General features: G+C 48.6%; 1 protein-coding gene across 1 annotated transcript in view; it reads right to left on the bottom strand.

The window, feature by feature from the left end:
• The window catches only part of GRIK3 (glutamate ionotropic receptor kainate type subunit 3), a 103,975-nt gene that overhangs the window by 45,072 nt on the left and 44,346 nt on the right, over positions 1–14,557 (bottom strand). Inside the window, exons 2-3 of the mRNA XM_069035866.1 lie at positions 1,770–1,946; positions 710–967 (exon numbers count right to left, since the gene is read on the bottom strand). Coding sequence (XP_068891967.1) covers positions 710–967; positions 1,770–1,946 — 435 coding nt within the window. The remainder of the gene's footprint in view (positions 1–709; positions 968–1,769; positions 1,947–14,557) is intronic.

Genomic DNA, 14,557 nt, shown 5'->3' with positions numbered 1-14,557 from the left:
TTGCAAGGAGAATGTCAGCAGATGCCTATTGCAAAGGGGAGAAGTGTGTCCCTCTGCATAGTAGAAGAAACACATTAGAATATGCCACGAAGGGAACATACTGTGACCCACATTTGCAAAACAGGAATGTCAAACTGTGTTCTCATCAGCCCTTCCCTAAAGAAACCATTTGGTTTAGTGAAATTAGGTTGGACAGGCTATCCAATGTGGCTTTTGTTTTTTGGGGGGTCTATATCTAGCGCTGTGCAGTGCTTTGCTTTGTTTAACCATCAACAGATTTCCTTACATGAAGAACTTTGCCAGCTCTGTGTTACAGAATTATCCAGAAAACAACAAACTTTCCAGAACTGCTTTTGGTTTTAGCTGGGAACTGCTCCCTCCATGGCCACTGCAGACAGGGGCTTTTCTGGTGCAGAGGGGCACCACAGTCCCAAAACAGCCAGGATGAGATGGTCACCCCATGTCAATGAACCCCCCCATGACCCTTTGCCAGCTCATGGAGCCAGGGCTTCCCCACTTTCTGAGAGCTTTGTGAATGAAATGCTGAGAAAGATCCCAGGGCCTCCCACAGCACCATTCAGAACTCCTGGGAACCTGTCACTGCACGGGGGCATCATTTGGCTCCTGAGAGGGTTCATTGGGAAAGTTCCCAAAGAGACCCAAACCAGAAAATCTCCAGGATTCCTTCTTTAACCCCTCCTTTACCCACCTGTGCTGTCATCGTACACCACCGTGGCTGACCTCCATTTCAGATACTGCACAAGGTCCAGGATGGCGTGGCTCAGGGAAGCATAATCAGGATACAGGTTGACATAGAAAGTGTCCTTGTTATCCAAAGGGTGGTGCTTCCATCGGAGCTGTATGTGGGGGACTTCCAGGGCATTGCAGATAGACTGGACTGCATTGGTGCAGGAGCCTTGGGAAGGTCCAAATATTGCAACGACCCCCAGAGCGAGCTGGTCACAGGCTGGAGGGGGAAGGGAGGGAAGTTGTCAGCAAAGCCTTGGGGGGCTGAGTGTGAGGCAGCCCTAGGCACAGCCCTGCTGCTTGCCCTGGGCTGGGGCAGTGGGTAGACAGACACTTCTGGGCACTGACCCAGCACAGATACTGGTTAATTACAGCAGTGAGGAGGCACAGAGGGAGGAGGAGTTATGCCAGCTGGGTCTGGACCAGTGGGTAGAGGCACAGAGGAGTCCCAGGCTCCTCTGAGGGAGCCACCAGCACAAAACCATTTGAAAATGGCCAGGGGGTCACTGGGCTGGCTGGGAGCAGGTAGCTCCCTCCTGGTGATGTCCCTCCAGCAGCAGCCAGCTCAGGCAGCAGGTTTCCTTTCTCCCCAACCAGAATCAAACTCCACAAGCCTGCAGGTCACCAGCTCGCAGCCTTTGCTGTGCAGTCCCTCCCCTTCGGCAATTCAAGTGTGCTGCTGTTATCCAGTAATCAAAAGTGACTGTTATTAAGAGAACAGAACATCCATGCGATGGATGTGAACACTGCCAGGGATACAGTGACACAAACACAGGCATGGCCTCCAGACCTTCGCTCAGGATTAGAGCAAACGCTGAAAGGAGTTTTGTGAGGTTTTCAGAGGGAAAAAAGGCAGTTGTTCCCCTTGTATTAAAATGCCTGTGGAAGGTCAGCTCCAGCAGGAGTTCTCATCCAGATCACTGGTGAGAGCAGGACAGAACAAGCTGCTGGTCTGGAAACCAGACCTTTCTTACGCTGAACAAATGGCCACAAAGCTGCTCAGAAGTTTGCTCTGCTCTTACCTTTCTTAGTTGCTTCAAAGCTGTCGTGGAAGTGTATCCTCTGGATATCATAGGTTAGGGTTGTGTTGGGCAGCAAAGTTCTGTTCCTGTTAATGATGTTGGCGGAGAATCGGAAGGCATGTTCCTCGGCACTCATCACCTGCGGGTTGGGGCCATCTGCGTACTCAAAGATTCCTCCTGCAAGATAAAAAAAATCCACCTTTGAGCTGCAGTTTGTTTCATAAACTTATGCAGCAAGGATGAGAAAACTCTTGGAACGTTTGCAGGTGGAGCAGGGCTTGCTTGAGGACCTGTCCTGTACTGAAATGAAGACATGAGGACTTGGGTTTTTCTTATATCCTGATGTACCTGAGAATGTTCAGGATGGCAGCTTTGTGGGGCAATAAGAGGCAGTTTAAAGTCTTGGAATATTTTTATGAGCCAGATAAGTGGCTTCCCATAAAACTATAGGACCAGACCTTGGGAAGTGGACAGGCTTATTGCCCAGCTGCAGGGAGGCTCCAGGTCTGTGCTCTGAGGAGTTACTGGGTACAAAACTGGCACTGCCCTCCTCTTGAAATCCTCCTGCCTCATCACCCACCTCTGGTCCTCGCACAAGAGACAGGCACGGCAGTGCTGCTGCTGGCTATTTTTAGTGCCATTTTCAGTCCCCTTCTCCTGTTTTATTGTTCCTCATGTTTAGTTCTCCATGTTCTTAATTCAGGCCAGCAGAGACTTCTGGATTTGCCTACCCTACAGCTCCTCTGCTCAGTAATGCATGTCTCGGATGCAGCTTTCCTGTGTCCAAAAGTTGTTAATGCCATTACACCTCCCCAAGGGCAACAAGCTCATGTCACAGCATCGCTGGGCTTCTTGGCTCCGTGTTTGTGAGTCTTGTCCTCAGTTCCCACTGACAGCCACGCTAACTGGAGTGACTTGGTGCAGGCGTGGGTTATGTAACGATGTGTCCTCGTCTCTGAGATGCAGGAGCCATCCCGTGCCCCTCGCAGAACCACAGAAAGACACAAACCTTGCTCTATCTTATTCAAAAGTAAACCAAAATAATTAATGGATGAGTGAGATAAGCAAGTACAATTGGTAACAGATGGTCTCAGGGTTCATTAGCAGAAGGAAAATCTTCCTCTTCAATTTAAGATAGTCTTCAAATGTTTTGTTGTAGACAACAGATGTCTCAGCCCCCCTGGCTTTCAGGCAATGCCATGAATCCTTCTCCAGCAGCCAGAGCACATTTTCTATAGTTTTGTGGCAGTTTGGTGTTAGCCAGGAGTGCCAGTTTGGCCAGAGACACGCTGACAGCTTTGCTGACGGCCGTGCTCTGGGTGTCCTCCCAGGAATGTGACCAGAGCCATGGAGTGGAGGAAGCACAGGAGTGATGGTCAGAGATGTTCTCAGCAAAGAAGCAGAAGGACTTGCAAAAGGCCTCTGACTTTCTGTTCCCCTTCATCGTGACAAGTCCCTTTCCTCCTCTTCCTCTGCAGTCTTTGTGCATCCGTGTCCCCAGTTGTGAATTGAGTGTGGGAATTAATTTACATTCATAGACATAAAAAAAGTTTGAGCTGTTCCCTGCATGTCTCTGCTAGAAAAAAACACTGAACTCGGTGCTAATTTTGGTAATAGGCAGAAGAATAAAGAAAAAGAGGCTGAATGCTCATTCTGGAGCATCATTTCAGTCTCACGTGATTTTCAGCCAGTCACTCATGGGCAGGTTTTCAATCCAGAATGCTGAACAGCGTAGGCAGGAGTGTAGCAGAATTGTCCACGTGCCATTCTCACTGGATTATGCCAAAACATTTGGGTTTTGACTGGTGCAAAGAAAAATTATTCATCCACATCAAAGTTTGCACATGCTAGCAGCTCAATTTAAGTTTCTTAGGGCAGAAGAAGGTTCATATACATCAGACACAATAAACAAAACTAAAGTGAGTCTGAGATTCACCCCTGTCTTTCTGTTCAAAGCTTCACTGTCCAGACTGTTTAGAAAGGGATTTTTTGTTTTTACTGAAGTGATAACTGATTCATGTTACATTGATTATCCACTAGCTAGCATTAGGCTTTCTCCCAGCCCAGCACTTTCAGAGTTGCGCTGGAGCATGTCTTATTATGAGAGAGTATAGAGGGGCTGGGTATGTGGATTATTGGTGTTTGATCCTAAATAAATTCCCATTCCAGACATCCAGCTATATATAGTTGGATATAATAGGCTTTTTGACAGGAAAGAATTTTCTGTGCAGCCACCCAGTACCTTGAGTTCAGGGCCAGGCGATGAGAGAGCTGACAGGCAGAAGGGATGCATTTCTGTGTATTTCCCATTGCTGGGAGCACACCAGGAATACACTGGGACACTGGGAATCTCCCACAGCTGCCAGCATGCTGTGGGCAGCCACCACATGCCCCAGCCTGGTCTTTGCTCCAAAACTGGGGAGACTGGGAGCAGCTGATGTGAGATCTGCACTGCTGGCACCGCGCATCCCGTCGGATCCTCACATCCCACACTCCCGTCCCTCTTGGCTGCTGTGCTGCTCCTTCAGAGACGTTCATTCCCATCATTATTTAAAGAGCCTAATAACTAGCTTGAAACAGCTGATTAATGCATAATCTTCATCATGATTACACAGCATAACTGGCATTAATTTGCAAAGCCAGCTAATTATGAAAATAATTGTTGCAGTTCTTCCATTTGAGCAAAATGGAGGCGCTCAGCTCGTGGTATTGAGAGCACGAGAGATGTGACATCAGCTGGCTGATGGCCTGGCTGGGGGACCCCAGGGGTCCCCTGCAACCCTCAGCAGGAGAGATGAAGGAGCAGGGCTGGGCAATCTGCCTCTGAGGGCTGGGCAGTTGTGGGTAGCTCCACTGCAAGTGATCTCACGTGGGCTTTGGGCAGAAACCTCATCTGGCTTCACTCACAAACAAGAGTCATTGGGTGTGAAAGTCCACAACAAAACAGTCTCCACTTTTATACACCACCTGTCAACAAATCCCACCCAAGAGAGGAAAACTAAAGCTCCTTTAGTGTTGCTGTCCCTCCCTAAACCTCTGCCCTATTTTGGAAGCTAGTTCCAGTGCCTTGGAGATCACTGGATGCTCTGTGGTGCTCATGGCCTTTCCCACTATTTCCTGTCTGTGCAGGTCTCAGCTTCTCATTCCTTCTTTCTTTCCCTCCCATTGCTTGGCAGAGAGATAAAAGATGGCCGTGACAAAGTCTGTCATGCTTTGTGACATCCTCCTGAGGTTCGTGAGAGGATTAGCTGCCTGATTTATCTATGCTGTTCCTTGACCAGTCAATAGAGCCTGTGGACTCCCCACTGCAGCGCCATGTGCTGTTCAACCCATGCTGAAGTTTATCAATTCAGGTAGACTTTGTTTGCACAGATATTTTTCCCTGGAAACCCTCTTTTTATGCAAGTTTGTAGCGCCTTTGGTGCAGTGGGATCTGGGACTGGAGTCAGCCTTGTAGGAGATGCCTCACTCAAGCTGTTGATGAAGGCTTTCAACCCTTATGGCTTACTTTTCCATAGTTTTTTATGAAGTCATCCATTATTATATCTGACTTCTTGGATTTTAAAATCAATCCCAGGCAGGTTAAATAATTATTCAGTTGTCTTTTACTCTTAAAGCAGACTAATTGCTCTCTGGAGAGTGTCAACCAGCATATGGGAAAACACACTAATTACAATCAACTTCATGTCTGACTGGTTTATGTTATTTTATTTGATGACCTCGACATTGCTGCTAAGGTGAGGAGTTTCCAAAATCTGAAATGAGATTCCAGAGCAAATGCCTGAAACTCCCTTTGGATCTAGACCAGAGGAGCAATAGTGGGACCAGGCTGGCAGAAGGAGCCTGGCCTGGCACAAGGGGAAGTTTGGCTGAAAACCACAGAGGGTCTCACTCGGAGTAGCAGAACTTGAGCCTCTCTTCAGGGTAAAACCCGGATCCCACAGAACACCTAAAATCCTTTTGATGACAATCAGAACAGGCCCAGGTCTGTTTGCATCCAGCAAAGCTGCACTGCATTCCTCTGTCCCCAGGGGTGGTGCTGGAAGACCTTGGGAATGGCCCCAGAATGGAGCTGGAAAGACACCTGGACAATGAGCTGGGAACCATCCTCCACTACTCCAGTGATCCCAGAACGTGGCTGCATGGGCTCAGTGCCAGCGCAGTTATTTTTAGCTTTGTCAAGAGCTAAGTCAAGAAGGAGAATGTATTTTAGGTTTTCATTTCTCCCTTCTTTTGCTTTTTACCAAAACAAACAGCTTCATTCTCAGAAAGAAAATTCCAGCAGCCCTCAGCGTGTGGTGTGATCTCTTATCTTTTACTCCTTATAAATCATGGAGTTATTTAGCTTTGAAGAACAACTATTTCTGATAACACTTTTCTCTCCCCCGCTGACAGTGTTGTTCACACATTTAGACAGCTCTGACAGCCTCTTTCCGTGTGACATCCGGGAAGGAATACCTGGTTTGAGACAGCTCTTACCGAGGATGGAGCCAGCGGAGCTCCGCAGGGACACGGGAGCTCCCGTTCCCTCTCACAGCCCTTCCATGCCCAGAGCTGTATTTTTTGTGGTTTTTTTCTCTGAGGTTATAAAATGTTTTTCCTCTTGCCTTCTGAGGCATGGGATTTGCCCTCTTCTGAGGACAAATCACACTGTTTTGGGGACAGTATTAGCAAATGGGCTGATCAGGAGAGGTACACAGAACTGAGTGCCTGTTCCTGCAGGATGCTGCTCCACAGGTCCCTGAGGCAGAGAATGGAGAATCTGTGGAGAGTCTTCCTCACAGAGCTGCCTCCCTGGGAAGGCTTGGAGAACGACACTGCTGCTTGGCTGACAAGTCCAGTGGGGAGAATCTCACTGTCATGGCCCAAGTCCCCTGAGAGCTGCTGTTTATACAGCAGCATTATATAGAGAAATGAGATAACACTGCTGGGAAGTGAAAAAAAGTTCCCTGGAGCACGAGGTTGGGAATGGGGCTTCAACACCCAGAGCTTGCCCATCCTGGTGGACTGTGAGAGTCTCAGGTGCAATAACAAGGATGCAGTGAGAGCAGCAAAATCCAGAAGGTAATAAATATCAGCAAAACAAAAAGGGAAAGCAATGACAGATTTATTCCGAGGTCTCTCTTTGCACCTTCCTCCAAGGAGCTGCTACTGTGAAATGCTCTGCGAGCATGCTCCAAGGAGCTGGTCCTGTGCTCAGCCTGGCATGGAGCGGAGCCCCAGGTCTGGTGTCGATGCCAGCTGCTCCTGAAACAGAAACAAACCCACCCTATAAACTGATGAGTGAGGAAAGCAGGAGCGCTGGGGGCTCCCACCCTACCAGAGCCCTTGTTACTCCTGGGAAGCCCTTGCCGACAGAGAGGTGCAGTGGGTCCCCGTGCCCCAGCCCTCCACAGGCTCCCATCCAGCCCTACATGCCAGATGGCAGCATCCTGGGATGTGCCCTGCAGCAGGACCACGGAGCCGCTCCATGCCAAGGCAGTAAGCACAACTTGAAAACTGATTGAAACAAACCTTCTGGGAAGGAGCTGAAAATAATTCCCGTGGTCTGTCAGTGGGTTCTTGGTTTTGACAGAGCGGCAGGATCTGAGTCCTTGTCCCCTTCAACTGCTGCTGATCATGCACTGGCCCTGTCACTTCAGCATGGCACTGCTTAATGTGATGCAGCACAGCCACGGATCCAAAGCAATTTCAGGCTTCATCAACACGCATCACGCAAGAGAGCCCCTGCGCGGGGCTCGGCGGCCCGGGGGCTGAGCTGGCCCTGCCCACGGGAGCTCCTCGCTCTGGGTGCTGATTGCTAAAAACCCAGGAGCGGGATCTGCCTGCAACACAGGGAGAGGATTAACCTCCGAGCCGGCGTGTCTGGATCACTTACGCTCACACTCTGCCTGCGTTCATTGTGTGTCTCTTACAAAGGCACCAGCCTGTCCCTGAGCTGCTCCCACCCTGGCAGCTTCCTTGGCTCTCAGGTCCAAGGCATTTCCACCTGGTTTTTTCTGAGGACCCCAGTTTCATGCTGCCTCCATGGGCTGATGAAGCCCATGACACACCTGATCATCCTTGAGCTTTCCCTGGGTCCACGATACCCTACAGAGAGATGGAGCCAAGCAGGGGCTGTGCACAGCCCCTGTGGGCTTGGGTTTGGGCGTTCCTGAACTCTCCAGCACACCTGACTGGATTTGCTCCCCAGCACCCTTCCAAGAGGCAGGACATGGAGCCTGAATCCCCCGTGAGCTCAGAGGAGGGACAGGCACAGTGGGGTGGCTGATCCCCACAGCGTCCAGGAGCTTGCTGTCCCCAGACACCCTCAAACGTGACCAGGAACATTTCTATTTCAGCTGCTGTGACTCTGCATCATGGGACCAAACCTGAGTGGGAACAGTCCCGCTGTCACCACCCTGCCACAGCCCCCACACTGGTCACTCTGGGGGTGTCCCTGAGACCCCACGGTGGCTCGTAGAGGAGCTGATGGACAGAGATACATTCCCAGTGCCTCTGATTCCACCACATGGTGCAGCAGGAGGAAGAGCCAGGTACTTGCTGAGTAATGCCAAGAAAATGAATTCAACCAGAAAATCAGATACGCAAAGTGTGAGTGTGTCCCGCGAGGAGGGAATTCCCGCCTGCCAGGACAGAAATCCCATCACAGCAGGTTGATCCATTCCCAGGAGACGGTGTCTCCTTCTTTTCTCATTCTGGTATTGAATATGCAAAATCCTATTTCATTTGCTCTGAATTAGGCACTTCATGTCACAGGGGGTGACATTCTTCTATGTATAAGCTGCTTAACAGATGAGCAGTCAAGTGGCAAAGCAATACATTATTAATGCTTCTGGTTAAATTAACTGATTAAAACCACTGGAGCTAAAATGTATGTATCAGCACTTTACTGGCACTAAACGAGGAATTAATGGAACATGGCGGGTTGTGTTTTTAATGAACAGTAGATAGGGAAGGTCTGGAAAGGTTTGTCACTGCTCCTAGGGATGACCTGTTGCATCCTCGGCTGGACACTGGCTCTGCTCGTCCCCATGGGCCAGGGCATGGCCAGGGCATGGCAGAACAGGCTGTGACTCCTAGAAGCAAACTTCTCCTCATTGCAAGCCCTCCTCGTTTGGCCTAATTGGCAGCGTTTCCTCTGCCATGCTTTGAACAAGCTGTTCTGGTGTTGCACGTTTGACATCTGAGGAAGAGCGTTTACCGCAGTGGCAGAGCGTAACCCCGACCAAAGGAGTGGATCAAAGCGCTAATCTGAGATCAAAAGCCTTCAGTGGTGCTACAGCAGAAATAAATTAAGTTAGCAACAGATTTCTTAATGATATTTAAATTTCTAATTTGCATAATACATGATTAAAATGAAATGGGCTTTTTTTTTTTTTTTTTAAGCAGGCTCAATTAATTTAAAAAAAGAAAGCAGCATCATACTCTCAGAGGAACAGATTCCCATCAAGATAAAGGCAAGGAAAATGCCACAAAACTTTTAATTTACCCAATATTCAGCTCAGGAAATGCAAATCTCCCAAAGTGACTGTGAAGTTGCAGCCTGAGACCTCCCCTAGGGGCAGATCTCCCAGTGACCCCCAATCCCACTGTTGCCCTCAGCACTGGCTGGGAAAGGCTCCCACAGGCTCTGAGTGGTTTATTTCTCTGCAAAAGGGGGATCTGGCAGCTTTGGGCTACTTGTGCTTGTCTTGTTATCACTGTGGGACACCTCACCAGGTATCTGGGCTCCCTGGGATTATTTACCAGTTCACATTTGTGTGTGAGCTGCCACAGGCACAGAATTAAACCGTGGTGTCACTTCCAGCCTCCACTCTCTGCCACCTCACTGCCAGGAGGGGCAGCTGGACTGGACTGTGCCATCAGCCCCAGGCTCCCCCACACCTACCCCTGCCCTCCTGCTCTGAGCAATGGGCCCCTCCTCCCCAAAACCTCACTGAAACAGTCTAAACTCAGCAGATGTGTGCTGGGAATCACTGATGGCTGGATAAATCAGGCACACTCAAATGTCACTTCTATGGCAGTGCTTTGGGCTGAGATCACGTGTTACACTGTAATATATGGGGGGGAAAAGGATTTGAAAGCTTCAGATTATTGCAGATCTGTACTACAGGGCTGAGTGTATTTTCTGTGGTGTTTCACTGCCCTGTGGAGGGATCTGGGGTGTGCATCGGGGCACGGCTTGGGCCAGGTATGGAGCAGGGAGTGAGGCCACACTGAAACATAAATCCCAGATTGTGCCAGGAGTGACCAGCTTCTAACAAAGCCTGCAGGATAATAAAATACTCTGGATTTCTCTTTACTATGTGCTGGAGAGCTGAGGGCTGGCCCCGTGTCCCCCTGCACACATTCCCCCGTTTGGGGCTCCCCACCCAGCCACACTCCCATTGAGCAGGTGACTGTTTTTCCCATTTATCCCAGTGCAAACTGGATCCAACTGGTTCATTTGTGAAAATTCACTGTGAACTGAATACAGGGTGCTGGAAACCAAAACCACTTATTTGGGAAAAAAAAAAATTGCCTTCTCAGGTAAACTGGATTTTGCAAATCTCTGAGCTCCGCACTGGGAGAGCCCATTGGCTGCACACAGACCTGCCAAACTGAATGAAAATGCCAATTATTATTGTATGTTAATTAAATTCTTCTCCAATATTCATTGCTAAGACCCAGCTAATAGATGTTAATACCTACCTGGCATGTAGCATATATTAGACTTAAGAAACCTACATTAAATGCTGTTTTCCATCCACAGTGTAGCCAAACACCGACAGTCAACTGCTTGTTTCTCACTCTTGCATTGATGCTTCCAAAAATTGGAGCCTTGACTAAGACGATGCATTGAATGGCAAATGCAGTTCTGCAAATATTATGACATATTGTTTGTCATCTGCCCTAAATATTTAGCAGTTCCATTTTACAAGATTTTCGTGCCACATGCTGAGTATTTGCTCCTGATAGATGCTAAATTTGACTGATGGAATAGATTCCATTCAGGAGCTGACAGTCCCAAATCCTTGTCAGGATCTTTGCTGTTGGCATCTTCTGTTTAAATGAAAGCAGGGAAGGAAAAAAAAACCCACAGCGTGCCCTGGGAAAATTGTTTCTGCTTAATCCCATCTCCTCTCCTCAGAAAATCCTTTCTGTAGAAAGAGATCAAAGGTCTGTAATAGATTTCAACAGGTCTCCAGGAAGTGCGGGATGCAGAGGGAGCGTGGGGCTCTGCAGGATTGACCTGCCCCTGCTGCTGGTGCTTGGGGCAGCCAAAGGTGTAATTGGGAGATTCAGAGACCGATTCTGCCTTTTCCTCTTCCTATTTTAATGTTTTAATGTTGTTAAGCAGAGGGAAAAACCAGACTTTGCCAGGATGTGGCGGTTGCTGGGCACAGGAGGTGGGGGCAGCACAGGGGCCTACCCTGGGACTTGCTGAGAATAAAAGCTCACAATTTTTTACAAATTCCTTCCCAATCTACCTTAACTGATATCTTTTATGGTGGGAAAGATCTGTCTGGGGAGGGCATTTTGTAAACCTACAATCTTCAATATATTTTATGAATTATTATTTTCCCTCCCTTTGTTTTAACCCTCCCCCCAATTTCTTAATTTTCAATTCTGAATGCCCAGGGTAATTACAGCTGAAAGATTTGCTGGCTTAAAAGCACCACTTTATTCCGGAGAATGAAAGGAAAAAAGGGAACGACAAAAGGATCTGCTCTGAAAAATGCTTTCATTATTTTCCTGTCATCTGTACTCTTGGTTTACAAACAGCCACACACAGAGCAGGGGATGCGAAGGGACGTGCTGGACCTGCCCAGCAGCACGGCTCCAAAGGAGTTCCACATTCCCTAAATGATCAAAACCAGCTATTAAAAGCCTGTTCTGTCTCACAGAGGAACAGGCTGCCCACGGAGGAGCAGCTGGCGTGGGGCTGTGCTGGCGCCATGGGCTGAGCACGTCGCTGTGCTGGCCTCAGGGAGTGTGGCCGTGGCTCCCAGTCACCGTGCTGGGTGCCCTGCCTGCTCCCAGCCCTGCTGCCAGCCTGCCCTGGGTGTGGGTTTATCCTGCTCCTGCCTCTTTGCCCAGGGTCAGGGCTTGGCACGTGCCCTTGCAGAGCTGGGTGTTCACAGCAGAACGGGGTCCTGATCCCATCTGTGCTGAGCTCTGCTCCCACGGGAAAAGGGCTTTGGATTGTGCCATGGGAGGGGACCAAACCCGAACACCATCTGGGGCTTCAGCTGCCCCATGCTGAGCTCTGGGGAGGGCAAGACCCCACTGTGGGCACCCTGCTCTGGAGAGGTGACGAGCACCATGTGCCATGGGCACCGCGTCAGTGCCATGGGCGCCGTGTTCCTGCACAGAACTGGGGGCCACTGCTCCAAAGGGTGATCCCACTATCAGAGGGACCTACTGCCAGTGAGCCCACTGCCAAAGGGATCCACTGCCAGAGTGATCCCATTGCCAATGATCCCATTGCCAGTGATCCCATTGCCAGAGTGATCCCATTGCCAATAATGCCACTGCCAGAGTGATCCCATTGCCAATGATCCCATTGCCAGTGATCCCATTGCCAGTGATCCCATTGCCAGTGATCCCACTGCCAGAGTGATCCCATTGCCAGATCCCACTGCCAGAGTGATCCCATTGCCAATGATCCCATTGCCAGAGTGATCCCATTGCCAATAATGCCACTGCCAGAGTGATCCCATTGCCAGTGATCCCATTGCCAGAGTGATCCCATTGCCAGTGATCCCACTGCCAAAGTGATCCCATTGCCAATAATGCCACTTCCAGAGGGATCCACTGCCAGTGATCCCACTGCCAATGATCCCATTGCCAATAATGCCACTGCCAGAGTGATCCCATTGCCAGTGATCCCACTGCCAGTGATCCCATTGCCAATGATCCCACTGCCAGAGTGATCCCATTGCCAATAATGCCACTGCCAGAGTGATCCCATTGCCAGTGATCCCACTGCCACACTGACAGAGCTGAGTGTCTCAGTAGAAACTGAACCAAGTATCTGCTAATGAGGCTGAATATTCATTATTATGGCTAAACACAGTGAATCACAAATTAAAATGGGTAAATTATTAATTGGTACATCAGAAAAGGGGGAATTAGAGAAACATTCCAATTCTACAGGAGGTGGAAGAGGAAAACTTTATTAAGAGATCCAAACCCCGTTAAAACTGGGTGTTAGTCATTGTGCAGGGCTTCTCACACCCGCCTGTCACTCGGGACAGTGGATGTCACTGTGCCACTGGCAGCTCTGCACTGACCTGACCCTGTAACTGCTCACACCAACCCCGGAGCCTCGATGTTTTGTGGAATTCTGAGATTCATCATCATGATCACTGTTTATTTAACGCTAAGGACAGTGTTTCCTCTGCTCCGGTGTTATGAATTACCAAGGATTATGTGTTCAGTGGCTTCCATTGATTCATGCAGAGCTAATTAATGGGATACATCGCCCTATCATAAACATGAGCAATAACTCATGCCTCGTTAGCACCAATGAGCAAACTGCTCCAGGGAGCAGGCAGGTCTCTGGAAGGGTTAATGGATCTACTGACTGAAGTGAAACTTCTTTTTGTTCTGGAATAGGGTTTTTTCTGCCATTTCTTATATTTTAGGTGTGTCAGTATCTCCTTTGTAATGGTGTAAACTGGGAGCTGTAAACTGGGAGTAGCATGAATTCAGTGGAAGAATGGTTTGAAGAAGTTTGGGAAAAAGGGATACTGGTGAGTGGGAGATGCAAAAGGAGCTGAGCATGCAGTTGAGCTGAATTTGACTTTAATTAAAAAGCATATTGAAGGAAAAGATTTCTGACAGGAAAACTGAGGAGTGAAGAGTTCCTATTTCCCACCCTATTTATAAATCAGTGAACACGAGCTGGCATCCTCCTCTCACAAGAGCTGTACAGTAAGCAGATTGTCTGGGGGGAAACCACATGAAGTTGGGCAAAACAATCCTCCTCCTCTTCCTCCCGTGTGTGGGATGAGCAGCCAGGGAACAGCCCCATGGGGGTCACTGCTCCGTGCCTGGACATGGATTGGAATCAGGGAGTGTCCCTGACTTTACCTCTCATTTACAGGTGACTACTGCAGAACTTGAGTAATATCTTCAGTTTCAGAGTTAAGTGACAAAACCCAAAATTAATAAGTAGAACAGTCCATGTGAAAGCAAATGTGGAGAGGATGCTGCAGACACCCCCTGCTGCAGTGCCGAGCCGCTGGTTTATGCAGCACTTTCTTCTTGAGGCGTTATATATATTTATATATTTATAGGCTATAATATATTTAAATATATATATTATATATATATTAATATATATAATTAATATATTAATATATTAATATATATATATTATATAAATATAATATATTTTATAGGTTATAATATATTTAAAGGCTATTTGGAAAAGATGCTTCTAGCATCTTCTGGCCCAGCAGTAAGTGGGACTGTGCTGGGCAACAGCACGTGAATCTGATTAGATGAAGTGTCGGGTCACTGCCACTTGTCCTCTGCAAAATCCAGAATTAAGCTGCTGCAAACACAAGAGTCTCAGTAAAACTCCAGCAAGGGGGCTGGACAGGGGGCACAGGGGTTTCAAGTTGCATCCTCTTGCCCTGAGCTTTGCTCTCCTACAGCTGCTATTCACCTTGGCTACTCTGCCAGGGTGAGTGTGTGCAGTTCTCTGGCTTTGTGGGATTCCCTTAGCTAAAATCAACATCTTGGGGCTGTAATAATGAGGATATATGAGGCAGCACTGGGAGTCAGTGGTGGTG

The sequence above is a fragment of the Aphelocoma coerulescens genome, chromosome 23, assembly GCF_041296385.1.
Source record: "Aphelocoma coerulescens isolate FSJ_1873_10779 chromosome 23, UR_Acoe_1.0, whole genome shotgun sequence".
Classification (NCBI taxonomy): domain Eukaryota; kingdom Metazoa; phylum Chordata; class Aves; order Passeriformes; family Corvidae; genus Aphelocoma; species Aphelocoma coerulescens.
Note: the sequence above shows the minus strand (reverse complement) of the source record. Positions and strands in the feature narration are given on the sequence as shown.